This window comes from Felis catus, chromosome X (assembly GCF_018350175.1).
Source record: "Felis catus isolate Fca126 chromosome X, F.catus_Fca126_mat1.0, whole genome shotgun sequence".
In the NCBI taxonomy this organism is placed as follows: Eukaryota; Metazoa; Chordata; class Mammalia; order Carnivora; family Felidae; genus Felis; species Felis catus.
In genome coordinates, this window is record NC_058386.1 from 43,811,260 (window position 1) to 43,829,253 (window position 17,994).

A 17,994-nucleotide genomic window follows, 5' to 3' on the forward strand; every position below is an offset into this window, starting at 1 on the left:
TTCACAGTCTCATGGAACGAAGTTTAGGGGAAAGGAAGAGTAGGGGGAGTACAGAGAAAGCAAGAAAGACAGATTCCTGCCAAAGAGCCAACGGGGTTTCGGGGGTCCAAGGAGAACACAGAAAACCTTCCTCCTCCCCCCACCACCGCGGGTGCGCGAGGATCCTCCACTCGTCTTCTCCAGGCTAAGTGCAACGTTTAGGAAGGCATCTCTGAAGACTGAAAGAGATGAGGATTTCCATTCACACGCTCTCAAATACCAAGTCCTATTTTGGTGTCTCTAAGCCGGGAGACTCCTGTACCATTTCAACTGGCCCCAGTGCGGGATGCCAGTCGCCCGCTTGTGACGTGGCCCATCACCATATCACCTACCTGCCTGGAAATCCTGCAGACAGATGGAATGGTGGCTTCGACACACGCATGCTCTCCCCCTCCTCCCCAGTGAACCCTGCCCTTCCCCTGCAGTGCGCGTGGGCGCCGCCCATCCCCTCATCCCCACCCGGAGTACCAGCTCCCAGCAGCCAACAGAGGCGCAGGGCAGCCTTCTTGGAGCGCCGCCAGTTGCGCCCCCACTAATGACCCCCTCCCCAGTGTCAGGGAGGGGGCCAAGCTGACGACTGCGGCTCCGAAGCTTGGGCCTCTGCGGTAGTGACCGCGGCTAAGAGGTGTGTCCCCCCCCCCCACTCCGCCATCCCCACCACTCAGTCCCATCGCTGTGTACCCAGGGCCAGCCCGAAATACTTCTCTAGGTCTCTTGCACTCCCCGGGGACGTCTTCCTCCTCTATTTCAAGATATAGGCGCTCACTGCACTGCCACTTCTCCCCATGGGGAAAACTGCTCCGACTCCCAATCCGTGCAGTCACCCCTGTTTTTAGCCCCAGCGAGCCCACTCTCACTTCCACATGTTGCTTCCCGCCTCCCAACCATTTCCCACTGCCCCTCGATCCCCCACCTCTGCATCTTTCCGCGCATCTTTGCCAGTCAGTGGCAGCAGCCAAATGGGATGCTTCGGGTACAGAGTCCCACAACCTCGGTAGCCTTTCGGCCTCATTTTACTTCTTTTCCCCCCGCCCCAGGGGGTCTTTTTCTTACCTTGATACTGGAGAACAGCACTGGCGTTCGGGGCGATGATGTCTTTGGACCCTTCTCTGGAGCTACCACCGGACACTGCAATAGACGTGGTGCTGGCCTCGGCTCCGGACGGGACTCTGGAGCCGGCTCAGGGCAGGACTCTGTGGCTGGTTCTGGGGCTGGTTCTGGGGCCGGCTCAGGGGCCGGTTCTGTGGCTGGTACTGGGGCCGGCTCAGAGGCCGGTTCTGTGGCTGGTTCTGGGGCTGGTTCCGGAGCCCGCTCGGGGGCCGGTTCCGTGGCTGGTTCTAAGATTGGTTCCGTATCGAGTTCTGAGGCTGGTTCTGGAGCTGGCTTGGGGGCCGGTTCTGTATCTGGTTCTGGGACCGTTTCAGTGTCGAGTTCTGGGGCTGGTTCTGGGGTCGCTCTCGGACAGGGCTCCGGAACAGGCTCTGGACAGAACTGCGGTACCGGTTCCGGCGAAGGCGCGTGGAGCAGCGGAGGAGCCCGCGGCGGCGGCGGCTGCTGCGGCGGCGGCGGCCACGGCGGCGGCGGCTCTGGAGACTCCGCGGGCTGCTCTCCATCCTGAGGCGGGTCAGTGCCCTGGGCCGCGGCAGCTCCGCTGTCCATGGCCGCACACCTCCTCAGGTCTGGGCAGCTAGCACCCGGGAGCTCAGAGGGCTAAAGTACCCTCGGGCGCCCCGCCCACTCCAGTTTGACGACCCCTTGCAGGATGCCAAACTTTCCCCCGCCCCGCTCCATGGCTGGCTCCGCTCTGAGGTCTAACCCAGGGGCGCTCGGCGTCTCCCAGTGCTGGAACACGCCCCTCGGTGAGCGCACACCTCTTCGTAAGCAGCCACGGGTCCGATGGGCGGGAAGCAGAGGGGCTTGCGAACCGGGACTGGACAGAGCGCTTGATGACCTCCTAGCGACGTGCTGGAGGGGAGGGGTGGGGGGGGGGAGAGACAAAAAAAGGGAGGAGGGAGTGGAGCGGCCCGGGGGGGGGGGGGGGTTGGAGCCCAGCAGTTTAACCCTTTGGTGACGTGAATGCAAAAAAAAAAAAAAAAAAAAAAAGCCGGAGGCGAACTTGAGGGTCTTTGGAACCCCCTCCCCCAGCCACTCAGCTGTGAGCTGCTGCTCTTAACAGCTTGCATCCTGTGTCTGCTCCCTCACCTCAGCAGCAGGTGAGCCTAGCCTTGGACCAACCTCCTGTCCCCCATCTCCAAGCCTCAGTGGGCAAGTAATCCTTCTTTCTAACCGGGGGAAGAAATTTAAGCGGCACGGGGTTGGGGTATGTGTGTGTGTGTGTGTGTGTGTGTGTTCAGTCCTTTGAAGTACAATTTGCACTCCGCCTCAGTTTTTTGCATTTTTGAGCTTTTGCCAGATCGCAGGGGGTTGCTGTTGGGTACAGGGCTTGGGGTGCTTCGGGAAAGGTGTGTGATGAGAGACGGCTGGAGCCCCGGCTTTCAGCAGCCTGCAGATGTAGAGCCTAGAGCAAGGCAAGAGTTCCCAGGGAAGCGGCGCCTGGGCTGCGCGCTCCGGAGCCAAGGTTGTCCTGGTCTCCGCGGTGATTTGGGAATCCGCCTGGCTCGCCCTGGCCATGGGAGACGGCCCTTTGCTTTTAGGTGGACTTCCCAGGCATTAGCAGGACTTTTTACTGAACTTGTTACTGTGTGTGTGTGTGTGTGTGTGTGTCTTGGGCTAGGGGAAATTCACTGCACCACCCACACCTTTTGCACCTCCTGATAGCACTCTGACGTTAGAGATGTAAGATTCTCTTGAGAAGAGTCAGGCCAGTCCTTGCCGAGCACCCTTCCCACTACATCGGGAGACTTTAGAACATCCCTAGACTGTTAGTCACGTACACACACATACAAACCATCATCTCAGTCAGACCTAGACTTCAGACGCCAATATACTGCAAAACTGCAATTAAAAATTGAGAACACCACCCGTTAAGCCACTGCTGTGGGGGGGGGGGATGGGGAAAGTACCTATAAACCTAATTTGAAATATGACAAGTTAATTTATCTCTGACACACATAATACTGCAGTTGTGGATGGCAGCTCTCTTTCTGCAGCCCCTCCTCTCATCATCTCCTCCTAGACCATATCTTCCACTAATCCCTCTTCTTTTGCCAAATGACACTGACCCACCTGGAATTTTCTAGAACCTGCCGCATTTTTCTGTTTCCTACATCACGTACCAGCAGTAAATAATACGACAAAAGACAGTCTCACCTAGCCCCCTCCAAAGACCAGAATCTCTGATCAGATCTGCATTTCCCAGATTCTCACTGCAGCATCACAATCTAAGCCCACCCTTCTGGAGAAGGGTTACATTCCTAGGCAGCTAGTAAGCTAGTGCCAGGACCATCCCTAACCTCTGGGGCTGGGGAAACCCTGGGGAGGTGAGCACTGTCTATCAAGACCCTCACTGATGGCAGGCCTCCTTCCAGTGAATTCACACAAGGGGTTCATCTTCTTCACCCTCCTTGGGCTTTTTCTCCTCTCTTCTATTCCACACTTAAGCAGCCAAGCTGCTTTTAACCCTTAAGAGTTCAGACTGAAGCACACAGATGTCAGATCTGACCAGCCATTGCACGTATGCTTGGAACTCACTTCTCAGGCTTTCAGACTTTGGTGAAATCTCTGTCCTTGGAAGGGACCAGTATCTCACATTTAAATCTTATTTTAACCAAACCCTGGCACATAATTAGAAGGGCTGAAGGCAGAGAAGTCACTGAGCAGGATGGCCTCTTGGGTTAGAGTGACAGGGTGGGGTTTGGCATAGACCAGGTGTCATCAAGCAGGACACCACCAGGGGACAACTTGGAGCTATTGTTTTATATATCTTCATTGATACTCTTGTCTATAATTCTGTACTCAATCACAAGGAATCCAAAATTTATGATGTAAACTCTTGCTACAAGTTCAGTTTGAGGGTAAATGCTGAAATAGTTGTTTGTGTATGGCTTTTGCTCCATTAGGGTGGGTTATATACTGCCTGGATTATAGTATGATTAATTTAAAGACATTTTTAGTACATCACAAACTGCCTTATTGCTTTATGTTATTGCGAGGTTTTGTTTTGTTTTCTAGTCTCTCCTCAGCCCAAAATTGAATACAATGCTTATATAGGACCACTGTAGCGGAAGGTTATAGAGTTTACTGGTGCTTGATTTGGGGAGACAACTTTGCTATTTCTTATCTATACCTTCCTCTCCACCATAGTCTGCCAGTCACTTAACAAAGAAAGCTTTACTGAGATGCTTGTGCATTTTCCTCAAAACCTAACCTGGGGCTGAGGCCATAGTAAGGATCCAGGAAATGTCTGTTAAGTGGATGATTCATTGCAGGTTACCGGTTAGGGTGTGTTTTTTTCTCCCTGCATGGCTTTTTAGTAGTATTTGATATTTCAAATGATTTATGATCTCTTAAGAGGCTCTTTTCTAATTGAACAATACTGATATAAAGGCCAAGAGCTGCATAAGAATAAGAATGATGACCATTTCCATAGAGGCTTGAGTGGACGTGGTTCTGGATGTCCCAGGGCAGACATGGTCCTTAACATAGGACTCTGGCACATATTATATAAGTTACTCAACTGTGATGGATGAAGAATGGATCAGTACAGTGAGCTCAAATCTTATTTTTCAAATTTTTAATGTTTATTTTTGAGAGAGAGAGAGATAGAGACAGAGACAGAGACAGAGTGCAAGCAGGGAAGGGGCAAAGAGAGAGGGAGGCACAGAATCTGAAGCAGGTTCCAGGCTCTGAACTGTCAGCACATTGGGCTCGAACTCATGAACTGTGAGATCATGACCTGAGCTAAAGTCTGATGCTTAACTGACTGAGCCACCCAGGCGCCCCTCAAATCTTTGAATATCTAATGTGCTACCTCATCCCCATGCCCAGCATTTATCCTGATTATACCCAAAATAAAGCTCATCCAAGCCAGCACAGAGATCCTTTGATTTCAGGCATACTAGGAGTTCTGGAGAGGTAAAGGAAAGAAAACCTGAGAAATGTGGCAAAATTAAAGCTCTTATTTCTCCTTTTTTTTTTCATTTTCATTTCATTATTGAATGAGAGAATGACACTACGGAGCTAGAGTGGAAGCCCTTTTTTCCTTGACCAACAGCTTCAATTTCCCTACCACTCCCCCTTTAGAACAATTTAGTAAAAAAAAAAAAAAAATAGGTGCCTCTCCTGAGTCTTAGCAGCTGCCAACCTCCTCCATTCCTGCCACCTCGGCAATGTGCAAAGCCAAAATAGCAACCTTTATAATATTCTACCAAATAAAATAAAGAGATGGGATGAAGAACAGCATTTACAGAGAAGGTAGAGGATTCAGACAATTAATTTAGATGGGATTAACATGCAAACCTTTGTTTGCTCTAGTCTCCTAGGATTTAATTGATACATGATTGGGAATTAAAAAGTTAATACCTTGCATTCATATAATGCCTTTTGATTTTTAAAGCACTTTCACATATATTATCTCACTTCAGCCTCACAGCAAATGTGTGAGGCAAAGCAAGTCTGGACTTCCATCCGACACTCCCACCCCCTAACCTTTTACAGATGAGAAAACACAAGTCCAGTGAGATTAAGTGCTATGTCTTAGGTCACAGAGATAGTTAATGGTGGAACAGACTTTTAGAACTTGTGTCACTCAATTCCCAGCCAAGGGAGACCAGAGCTAGTGCTGAGTTGGGGGTTGGAAGACAGGGGCTGTGTAAATCCTCTCTATCGCAAAATGGGAAGTCTGCCTTAACGCCTGTCTATTGCTCAAGCCTGTGAGAGGAGCAGTATTCTTACATTTTTACCTCCAGGTTTCTCAGCTCTCATTCTCTCTCTCTCTGGATGGTAGTTAATGATATGTAACCAAGCTCACTATAGGAGGTCCCTGTTTAGGGGAACCTTTTTGAATATGGATGTGATATAATAATCCACCCTGAGTGTACTCGTTTTATTGGTTCTGTTTTTATATATTTTTTTGAAGTGAAGCACTCCACAGTTAAGATGCATTTACCACTAGTCTGAGGTATATACAGCCCTTTTACGTGCCATGGGGAAAGAAAAGAGGGGGCAGAAATATTATACACAATCCCTTCCCTCAAGAATTATTAGAACTTGGTGGTTGAGATAAACCAAATACAGGTGAATAAGCCATCCAAACACAGATCTTAGTTTGTGATCATGACACCACACTTTGTACTTGTGTGTGTGAGATGGGGCAGTGGGGACAAAGTATGGCAGTGTGGAAAGGAAAGTGGACAAAGAGTCAGGAAATCTGACTTCAGATTAAGTTTCTACCACTAAACTCACAGCATGACCTTATACAAATCACTTAATATTGTTGGGCCTCAAGTTTTCTCATCTAAAAAATTGGGGGGAAGTGGTAAAGGTGAATTTGATCAGAGAGCTTTAAAGTCTGTTTTAGCTTTAAAGTCTGTTTTAGCTTTAATTACTGTGAGTGAATTAGGGAAAGCTTCTTAGAAGGGAGTATATCTTGAAGTGGGTCATACAATTAATGGGATACATACAATTAGTGGGATACAATTAATGTGGGTCTGGGAAGAGAAAGTGAAAGACATTACAAGCAAAGAGAGGAGTAAGAATTGAAACTTGATAGTGAGAATATGCCAGGCTGATTGAGGTAGACAGATCATACCAAGAATTGATGAGAGATAAGGTGAGAGCAGAGTGAGTGGTGGGAAGAAGGGGAGATGTAAAATGCCTTGGATGCCAGACTGAAAGTTTTGAAGATTTGATTTTAAAGGTAATTAGGACCCAATGAAGACTGCTTGAATATGGGGGTGATATAGTAGAACCAACTGGTGAGAAAAATTATCTTTGATGGTATACTTGGTTCTAGAAGAACCTACAAATCTATGTTGTCCCCCTTGAGCTGGTATCCAGTTAATCCAGGGTCATTTGTGAAATCATGATTCTTTCCGGATTTTTGCTGCAAACTCTAGTTTTGGGTCTGCATTGCCAAGGCTGCTGGCCTGACCTGCTTAACCACCTGCCTATACATTTGGATTCAGACCATAATGGCTTATTTGGCTTCCATGGACTCAACATGCTGATGGAATTCCTAATTTCAAATTCTAACTGATGATGAATGAACATCATATAACTGATGATTAAGGTCTTCTTAGGCAGGAAGCAGTGGGATGGTTGTGGACCTGAAAGCAGATTAAGAGATCTAGGACAATTTGAAGGAGGATAAGAAAATGGATCTTTGCAGAATCTTTGACTTACTATGGCTTGGATACGGGAGGAAGCTGATGAGAAGCAGTCAAGTTCTGAACTTCCAAGGATCTAAACTGAACTTGGATTAATAAGAGAAAACAGATTGCTTTAAGGCCACAGAGAAAGAAGTGATAGAATGTGGTGTGACAGGTCACAGGTGTGTGTGTGTGTGGGGGGTGCTAGGGTGGGGGTGAGAGAGTGTGTAGAGCTGATAGGATTCCTGAGGTGATGGTGTTTAGAAAGACTGGAAAAAATTCTGTCTTAGAACCCTCATGGTGTGATGTCAATAATGGAGGCAGGCAGACAACTGCAATATTCATTCTCAATATTGGAATGTGTGTGTTTCCTTATCCAGAAAGACAAAAGGGTTATTTTAATAAGACTTGTCCCTGCACAAATTACTACCCCACCAGTCTCCACCAACACTTCTCTCTGGTGCCAACCCATGGTGGGGTCAGGAGAAGGGGAATGGTAGAGGAGGGAGAAACAGGCAGGGAAAAGAAATTTTTAAAAAAGAGGTTGACAGGCAGAACTGTTGTGATAAAAAGAGTTGGGGATAAAGGCAGCTTTTCTTTCCTCCAAAGACTCACCTACTGTGTTCTCAGATACCTCTTTTCCTCTTCCCCTATTTCTCTCTTACCAAGATTTAGCTCAAAATGCACAATTCATTGGCTCTGTGATAACAGGGAATTTCAGGGAAGAGTCTCTACACAACTGAAGTGACTTGCAAGGGCAAGGTGTCATATGACTCGGTTTTCTTGGACGAAGATTAAAGCATTAAACAGTCCTTTCCAGGACCTCTCCATCATCATTCACCTTTTAGTTTTAAGTCCCTATCCTCTAGTTGTAACCTTTGGGGTCACTGCCATTTCCTATAGGTCTTATTCCCTTTAACCACACTCCATATGCCAGAATGAGGCTGAATTCCCTCTACTTTTCCTCTATCAGCTTCACAGGTTTCTGCAATAACAAGGCCCTTTCCCAACTGGGCTTCAGAGTCTTAACTTGACTTTAGGGGCAAAATTTCAGCTGCCTGACCATGGTTTATACCCAAGGTTTCTTGGGATTGCTTCATTCATTCATTAATTCATTCCTCAAGTAATTATTAGACATTTACTATGTGCTGGACACTTGTTTGCATGCTGCAAATTTACCAATAAATACATGCCATCTCTACTCAAATAGCATTTATTGGATAGGAGGTGGGAGAAATACAGACATTAAACAGACAAATAAGTCCATAAACAAAATAATGTTTTAGACAATGAGAAATGCAATAAAGAAAACAAAATAGGATGATATGATAGAAACTGTCTAGAGGACTACTTTGGTCAATATATTTACTCATCTGCTTAATCCTATAAAATAACCAAAATAGTTTGCAATTACTTCATCAGTATTGCTATTGATAAACCTACTAAAGTTCAATATTTATTTTCCCACCAACTTTTGATTTGGAAAGTTTTCGATCATTCATAAATTTGCAAGAATAATACAGTGAACATATATGTTCTTCATTAATATTAACCAATTGTTATCATTTTGTTACATTTGCACGATACCTATAACTCTTCTCTCTCTCTCTCTCTCTCTCTCTCTCTCTCTCTCTCTCTCTGTCTTTCTATCTATCTCTCTGGCTGAACTATTTGAAAGTTAGTTGCAGACATCATGACACTCCACCCATAAGCACTTCAGCATCCATCTCATAAGAACAAAACCATTCTTGTATATACACAATATAATTAGCATACTCAGGAAGTTTAACAATGATGCATTAATATTTTCTAATATATAACACATTATCAAAATTTCTCCAATTGTCCCAATAATGCTCTGTATAACTTTTTTTAAATATAGAGGATTAAATCATAGATTGTGTTTAATTGTTCTTATCTCTTTAGTCTCCTTTCATCTAAAATCGTTCCCAGCTTTGGAGTCCCTGGGTGGCTCAGTCAGTTAAGTGTCAGGTAAGCATCTGACTTCAGCTTTGGAGTGCCTGGGTGGCTCAGTCAGTTAAGTGTCAGGTAAGCATCTGATTTCAGCTCAGGTCATGATCTTGTGGTTAGTGGGTTCAAGCCTTGCATCAGGCTCTATACTGACAGCTCAGAGCCTGGAGCCTGCTTCAGATTCTGTGTCTCCCTCTTTCTCTGGTCCTCCCCTGCTCATGCTCTCTCTCTCTCTCTCTTAAAGTTAAATAAACATTTATAAAATTAAAATAGTCCCCAGCTTTTGTTTTTCTTGAAATTGACATTTTTGAAGTGTATAGGTAAGTTACTTTCAGAACTGTCCCCCAATTTGGATTTGTCTGATTGTGGAAGACATCTCCAAATAATAAACTTTCAGCTGAGTCCTGAATGAAAAGAAGGATTCAGCTATGAGAAGACCTGGGGAGAGTGATTCCAGACAGAGAGAATAACAAGCACAAGGGCTGTGAGACTGGGACAAGCTCATTATGTTTGAGGAAGAAAAAGTAGACCAGAGTGGCTGCAGCCTAGAGATGGTGGGGGGAATGGTACGAGATGGAGCAAAATAGGCAGGATTTAAATCATGATGAGCTATATAAGTCGTGGAAGACTTAGGATTTGATTCTAAGTGCAGTGGTAAGCCACTAGGAGTTTTAAGCAATTTGGTGACATGATTTGATTTAAATTTTCTTTTAAAAGAAGTTTTTATTTTCTAATTATTTTTTATTTTGTATGCAATTTAAAGAAACAGTTATTTATAACAGCTGTCATCCCTCTCCCCCATTATCAATTTGCCAGAAGCAACTTACTCTGAACTCCTTTAGCTAAATAACATTGTTATAAAGCTAATATATAATTTTCAGGTTAAATATTCTATGGAAAAGAAAAGTTTAGCTCATTATTACCATTAGCCCCCATGCAAACACTTCCCATTCCACCACTCCGTCAGTACAGTTACGTTGCAATTTTGATTATATCAATATTCAGAGTTTATATTTTTATGAACATGGAAATCCTATTCACAGATGAGCTATGTAGCATACTATGATGACTTTTCTTTATTGTACATCTGTGTTTTTATGGAGCTGATAATTGTCTTGTTTATTCAATTTATTATTTTTCTATATATTTAAAATTACCTTATCTATAACCTATTCCCCAACTAACTCTTCTCCCAATGTGTGAAGATGGACAGTACTGAAAGCATTGGCTCTTCTATCAATTTCATCTTCTGGGAGACATCCTTCTGAATTGCTTCAGTATGGCCTAATTGTTCTTTAGATTTGTGGCACTGCTCCCACCCTGCCATATCTCTAATAATTTTGAATAATTTTGAAGACTCCTACCTTTTGAGAAGACTGGTTATTTTGCTTCCTGATCTCGTGTAAGTTATCTTTTTAATTTTTCTTCTCTATAATTTGTTAGGTTCTTTGTTTTGCCTTTATGTGTGCAACGTCACATGGCATACATGTGTCTATTTTCTTCCATTGCACTGGGAATTCTGTGGGCCCTTTAAATCTTAGAACTATCTTTTAATCCTGAGATGTTTTCTTGCATTATTTTTTTTTTCATGTTATTCTCTTCAGTTCTTCTAACTTGTTTTTCTGGAACTCATTCTTACGTTGGACTTTCTGGACTGATCCTGTAACTTGCTTATATTTTATCTTCTATTTCCCTTCTCTTTGTCTGTTTGTCTGTTTGCTCTATTTCTGGGATATTTCTTCAGTTTTATATTCTCCAACCCTTTTGCAATACTGCAGTGCATTTCTGACACTAACTACCCAGAGTTAGCATAAACTTCACTGGTTAAGTGAGTAGTTCCCAAAAAGATTGCCCACATTTTAGATGCTGGTCACAAATTCAGGGGTCATCAGGACATTCACATTTCTTCCCTGCTGGCTACAAATTCAGGTGTCCCCATGACTCAGGTTTGATTATTCTCTAGAACAAATCATAGAACTCAGGAAAGTGCTATGATTATATTTCCATTACAATGGATGCAAATCAAGACTAGCCAAATCAGGAGACCTGTAGAGTTAATTCTGGGAGGGTACCTAAAGTTGAGCTTCATGTCCTACCTGCACACACCCCCCCCACAAATGGAGTCAGGATGCACTTTTCTGCCACATCAATGTACTCACCAACCAGGAAGCTCACCTGAACCTTGGTGTCCAGAGATATTTTATGTGTGGGGGGCTTTATTATTAGACATAATTGATTAATTAATTGACCATGTAATTGAACTCAATCTCCAACCCCCTTCTTCTCCTCAGAAATCAAATTGAGCTGATACCATCTGGCTGAAAGCCCTAGTTGCATGATTGGTCTTTCCAGCATGGCCAGCCCCCATCCTGAAAGTATCTAGGTGCTCACCATGAGTCACCTCGTGAGCATAAATTCAAACATGGTCCCAGAGGCCTAACATGAACCTCAAAGACAGTCCTATCACTCAAGAAATTCTTGGGGTTTAGAAGCTCCTTTCCAGGAACCTGTGATGAAGACTAGACAAATTCTTTATTACACAACTCTTTATAAGAAATTCAAGGAATTTTTAAGACTAAAATTGTCTTCTCTCAGCATCCTATTTTAAAAATATCATCTTGGGGCGCCTGGGTGGCGCAGTCGGTTAAGCGTCCGACTTCAGCCAGGTTGCGATCTCGCGGTCCGTGAGTTCAAGCCCCGCGTCAGGCTCTGGGCTGATGGCTCAGAGCCTGGAGCCTGTTTCCCATTCTGTGTCTCCCTCTCTTTCTGCCCCTCCCCTGTTCATGCTCTGTCTCTCTCTGTCCCAAAAATAAATAAACGTTGAAAAAAAAATTAAAAAAAAATATCTTGTTCTTGTTTGGTGGATGCAATATCTTCTTTAATCTTTTTAATGTTAATAGTGGTTATTTTTCATCTCTCTGTTTCTTTTTAGTTTTTGGTTTATTTGTTGGTTTATATCTCTATCTTTGATATTGGAAGCATTCCTCAGATAACTCATCATCCTTGGTTATCTTCCCATATTTATTTATTTTTATTTTCTTCATGTTTATTTATTTTGAGAGAGAGAAAGAGAGAGAGAGAGAGCAAACAAGTGCATGAGTGGGGGAGAGGCACAGAGAGACAGAAAGAGAAAGGGAGAGAGAATCCCAAGCAGACTCCACACTGTCATCACAGAGCCTAACATGGGGCTCCATCTCATGAACCCATGAGACCTGAGCTGAAATTAGAGTTGGATGCTTAACTGAGCCACCCAGGCGCCCCTCTGCTCATATTTCTAAGTAGGTTCCTAAAAAGTTGATTAGAAAATCAGAGTGCTTAGTGAGACTTGTAGACTATGAGTGCAAGTCTTATTTTGTTGTGTAACAAATTACCACAAAGTTTATGATTTAAAACAACACATATTGATTATTTCATAGTTTTTATGTATCAGGAGTTAAGCCCAGCATAGGATGCTCAGGGGCTCACAGGATGAATAACGGTGTTGTTTAGGATGCATTCCCATCTGTAGATTTAACTGGGGAATGATTTGCTTCCAAGCCCATTCAGGATTTTGGCAGAATTTATTTTTTTGTGGCCATATGACTGAAGGCCCTGGCTTTTTGCTAGCTGTTAGCTAGAGGCCACCCACTGTTCCTTAAAGCTACTGGCAGTTCCTTGCCATGTGGGATTCTTCATCATGGCTTCTTATTTCATCAAGCCCACAAGAAGACACCTTGACTACAGTCTGCTAGGGCAGAACCTTATATAATGTAACTTAATAGTGGGAGTAAATACTATTACTTTTTCCATATTCTGTTGGTTAGAAGCAAGTCACAGGTCTCAACAACATTCCAGGGGAGAGAATTACACAAAGGCATGAACACCAGGAGGATCACTTTAGTCTACTACAATGGGATTTACTACAAGATGATCTGGTTGGGTTTTTCATTGGGTAACCACTTCTACAAGCATCTTTAGGTCTTTTTATCGTTTTTTTTATATTCCCAAAGAAGAATATTTCAATACCCTGCCTGGAGGTTGTAAGTCTGGTTGCCAGAATTCTGAGCACCAAGTGGGGTAAAGGGCTAAGAGTCTCAACAATCAATATAAACTTCTTAATTTTCCTGTTTGTTTTTCATAGAGTACCTCTGCCTCAACTGTGCTCAATGTTTCCCCAGTCCAGAGACCTTTCTTTTTACTCTCTCCAGAGAATAAACCTCACATATTTGATGGGGAGAAGGGCAAAGACAATCAGCCAATTGTGTGAAGTTGTAGACAGGATCTTGGGATCTAACCACTAAATAAAATTTTAAGCAATATTATCCTTTTCAGCCTCAATTTCATCCCCCACTTCCAGAAATACTGGTACCACCAATTTCTGAACCTTTGGAAATTTTTTGTTATGAATTATGTTGCTTATCAACTTTTCCCAATATCAGTCTTGGATTCAATTTCCTCAGGTCTGCTAAGTCAGTTACCCTTGTACTTCTATTTTCTAGCTTCAAAAATTGTATTGTGAACATCATCTCTCCTGAAATTACCATCATTTTAGTGAGATTTGCCAAAAGAATGGAGGTAAATGTGTGACTTCAAATTGTTCTGGTCAGTAGGATGTCATAATTTGCATGTTAAGATGATTACACTGACCTTTTTGTGAAGAATAGATTATCAGGGAGCAATAAGAAAAGTTGGGAGAACAATTAGGCAGCCAGTCAATAGATATTTGAGAGAAGAAATAAATAGAGCTTGGTGGTAGATTGAGAGTGAGGGGGAAAGAAAGAGAGAGAGAGAGAGAGATGTCATTGATGACTCTTAAGTTCATGTAGTGGGATGGATGGTGCATTTCATCTATCTCTTGATTCATGGTTTCTCAGGTTATTTCCAGGACTGCTATCAGCTTCTTGTCTCCCCTCACTACAATTGCTGTTATGACAAAACTAACTTAGAGAAAACCTGACATTGACAGGAACACAGTTACCATGGTAAGGAAACCCTAATTTAACCACCACCAACAGCAACAACAGCAACTATAACAGCTTCCATTTATGGATTGATTACCATAAGCCAGGGTCCATGCTAAACACTTTTCATATATTATTTCATTTAATTTACCCAATAGCCTTGTGAGGTAGATACTCATCTGTAGTTCACACCATTGAATACTACAAGTGAATGCTTTCCAAATCAATCAAGTTCTGGGAAGGATAGTTTCACTACAAATTTTGTCAGGGTCTCTAGAAGTGATAGAAAGGCATATTACATTAGCCATTGCCATTCCTACTCATTTTCTGTCCACTCCAAACCTGTGGTAGGAGGCATCTGCTTTTTATCAATACTATCTTCCCCTCCCATTAACCACTTCCTCTCATTATTGCCTGAGAATATTATTTCCTTTCAAAATGCTCCCTTGCACTTGCATTCTTTCCCAAGAATACTGACTTTTCTTCCAACTGCAGCTTTATTATACTCCAGAAATTTTTCATAGGAGAAATGGAAACTTGGGGTGGAGATGAGAACTTTGCCCAATCTGCAAGCTTCTTTGAAGTCTCATAAACAAAAGGCATAAGGATGAAATGTCTAGAATTGTTCACCTGGACATAGCTTTGATGAGAACAAACAAGAGGAGTGAAGAGAAGTTATTTTAATGCAATTTGAAAATTTTCTAGAGCTTTTTTTGAGGAATGGAAGAGTTGAAGGTACTGGGAGCAGGTACTGGTAACTTACCACTAATCACTTGGGGGTGCTAAATTTAGGGAGAATCCTAGGAGGATGTCTTAGTCAGCTTGGGTTGCCATAACAAAATGCCATAGACTGGGTGGCTTAAACATTATACATTTATTTCTCATAGTTCTGGAGGCTGAAAATCTGAGATTAGATTGATTGGGTTCTGGTGAGAGCACTCTTCCTGACTTGCAGATGGCTGTCTTCTTACTGTGTCTTCATATGATGAAGAAAGTGAAATAACAAGCTTTCTGGTGTCTCTTCTCTTATGGTCACTAATCCCATCACAGGCCCCTACCTTCGTGACTTCATCTAAACCTAATGATCTCTCAGAGGCTCACTTCCAAATAACATCACACTGGGGGTTAGGGCTTCAACATATGAATTTTGGTGACATACAAATCAGTCCACAGCAGAGAATCAAACTGCACTGCCAGGTCCTCAGTAAACTTTCTCTGCGGTATTAATTAATATGGTGAGAACATAGGGCATTAACAACAGCGTCAGTCAGCAAACCTCGATGAGATTTGTATGAATATCCATGTTTTCCTTGGCAGTGTATAGCTTGGCAGCTATGGCAGTGTCTGTAGAGCTGACTCACTCTTTGCCTTTAACTACTTTCTGCTGAGTTCGGGTTGGATTTTCACTACTATTCTGCAAATCTCTTTCTTCTGTGGTATATTAAGCTTCATCATGACACCCTCTGGTATGATAAAAGAGGTGACTACATTGACTACATACTGAAATATCATAGACTTCCCTCTCTTGATAAAGGTTCTTTTTTTGTGACAAGTGAAGGTGGGTGAGCATAAGTCAGAGGATAGAGCTCTTAAAAGAGGTTTGACTTCTTTGGAGACAAGAGTGAGGAGGGAAGATTTTGTAATCTTGACGACATCACACATGCTCTCTCTCTCTCCCATGGAAACCAGAACGTGTGAATGAAGAAGTCAGCTAATCCTCACTGCCCCCTCCACTCCCACCTCCATCACTAGCCTAAGGGTTAGTGTTTTTCTTCTTCAGTGCCAAGAATGAATGTACTAAAGAATAGAAAGGGATATCACAGTGCCATAAATAACTAAGTAACTTAGTTTCTTGGTTATTGTAGTTCTTGTTGCTGCTATAGAATCTTTCATTATTGCTCTAGACACCTTTAGAATAGAGTTCATATAGTCATTGACCATGAACCCAGATATTTGGGATCCGAGTTATCCATGGGTCTCAATGCATGCATGCAACTCTGGAGATTTTTTTAAATTAGGATTTTATTGGTTTAGTGCCTTTCTAGGCAGCCAACCACACTTATCCTTTCACCAAACTGCTATTAATCATCTACCATATGCCAGGCACTGTAGTAGTATTGAAGGTATGAAGATACATAAGATACAATTTCTTGCCTTTGTTTCATTTATAGCTCTACACACAGATCTTTCTTCAAGACAAAGGCACACACAAATCATTGAAATACAGAATAATAAGTGTGATGATTAGATGCCTGGACAAAACGCTAACTCAGAAGATGGATAGTTTCTCTTTGCTCCAGGGAAACTGGGGAAGTGTTCATAAAGGAGGTGACATTTGAGTTATGTTTCAAATATGGAGAGGAAGGGAAGAGTCATTGTAGGCATGAGGAACAGCATTTGCAGATACAGAAATATAAAGGGGCATAGAGTGGTGAGGGTCTTGCAGGAAGTTCAGTTTGATTGAAGTAATGTCAGATGATCTTGCTAGAAAAAGGAAATTAGAGTGAATTAGGAAGGACCTCCCTATGCCATGCTAAAGCATTTAGATTTAGCATTGAATATTTTGGGGGCAGGGGCATGATATATTACTGGCAATTTACAAAGTTCACTACAACAGCTACATGGAGGGCAATTTGGAAGGAGGCAAGAATGGGTACTGGGAGACCAATTAGAAGACTGTTGCAAAAATCCAAGTGAGAGGTGATAAGGGTCAGAACAAAGTCAGTGACAATGGAAATAATGAGGGGGGAATATGATTAAGAGGCAGTTCCAAATAATGTTATAATAGTATTTCGTGGACAATTGAATGTGAGGACTAGGGAGAAGGAAAACTTTCTTGTGACTCCTAGATTTCTAGTTTAGATGACTTTAGAGATTAGTTGAAGAGATTCAGTAGATAGCTGAATAAATGGGTCTAGAGTAGGGGAGAGATGTGTAAGCTGGAGATAAAAAATGTATGTATCATCAATGTGATAGTTGAAGCCAAGGGAGTGGAGAAGATTTCCCTAGAAGAGTTTGTGAAATATGAAAAGGGCATTATGAATGGGACCTCTAGAAACAGCAGCCTTTAAGGGATAGACACAGGAAGAAACATTGTTGAAAGAGCAGAATGAATAATCAGAAAGATAGGAGGAAAACCTGGAGAGATGGAAGGTCTGGTCCACAGTGTCAAATACTGCACAGAAGTAAAAAAAAAATGATAACAGGAGCAAGGCCCACTTGTTTCTGTATTTGAGGTATTGGTGACCTTAATGAGAACATATTCAGTAGAATGGTGCCAGAAGAAACCCAAGCCAAGTGGGCTGAGACACAAATTGCAGGGAAGGAAGTAAAGACTAAGAGTACAGATTGTCCCCCCTTTTTACTTTGAAATACAAACTCATAAACATTCCAATAACAATGAATCTTGCCTGAGGGTCTGTTGTACACTGAGCCAGAATGGCTAGGAACAGATGCCTTTTGATTTGTATCTAATATTTAGTATTTCTTTTTGTATATTTACTGTTTTATACTATATATATATGTGTGTGTATATATGTATATACATATACATGTATATATATATACATGTATATATATATATATATATATATATATATATATATATATATGGGTATCTTTTGTTTCTGATAAGATAAGCAATCAATTATAGTTTTAGATATCCCTTCCAGAGAGTAGGGCCCACAGACCTACTGACATTTTTGGTTCTAGAAAAGCTCCTATCTGCCTCAAAGCAGCCCAATCCTTAGCCCAGGGGGAATGTTATTGTGCAGTGC

At 42.7% G+C, this 17,994-nt stretch overlaps 1 protein-coding gene across 1 annotated transcript in view; it reads right to left on the reverse strand.

Moving 5' to 3' along the window:
- DGKK (diacylglycerol kinase kappa) overlaps positions 1 to 1,863 on the reverse strand; it is a 162,227-nt gene extending 160,364 nt beyond the window's left edge. The window contains exon 1 of the mRNA XM_045051059.1: positions 1,093 to 1,863. Within this exon, the coding sequence (XP_044906994.1) occupies positions 1,093 to 1,698 (606 nt within the window). The 5' untranslated portion in view covers positions 1,699 to 1,863. The remainder of the gene's footprint in view (positions 1 to 1,092) is intronic.
- Between the last annotated feature and the right edge of the window lie 16,131 nt (positions 1,864 to 17,994).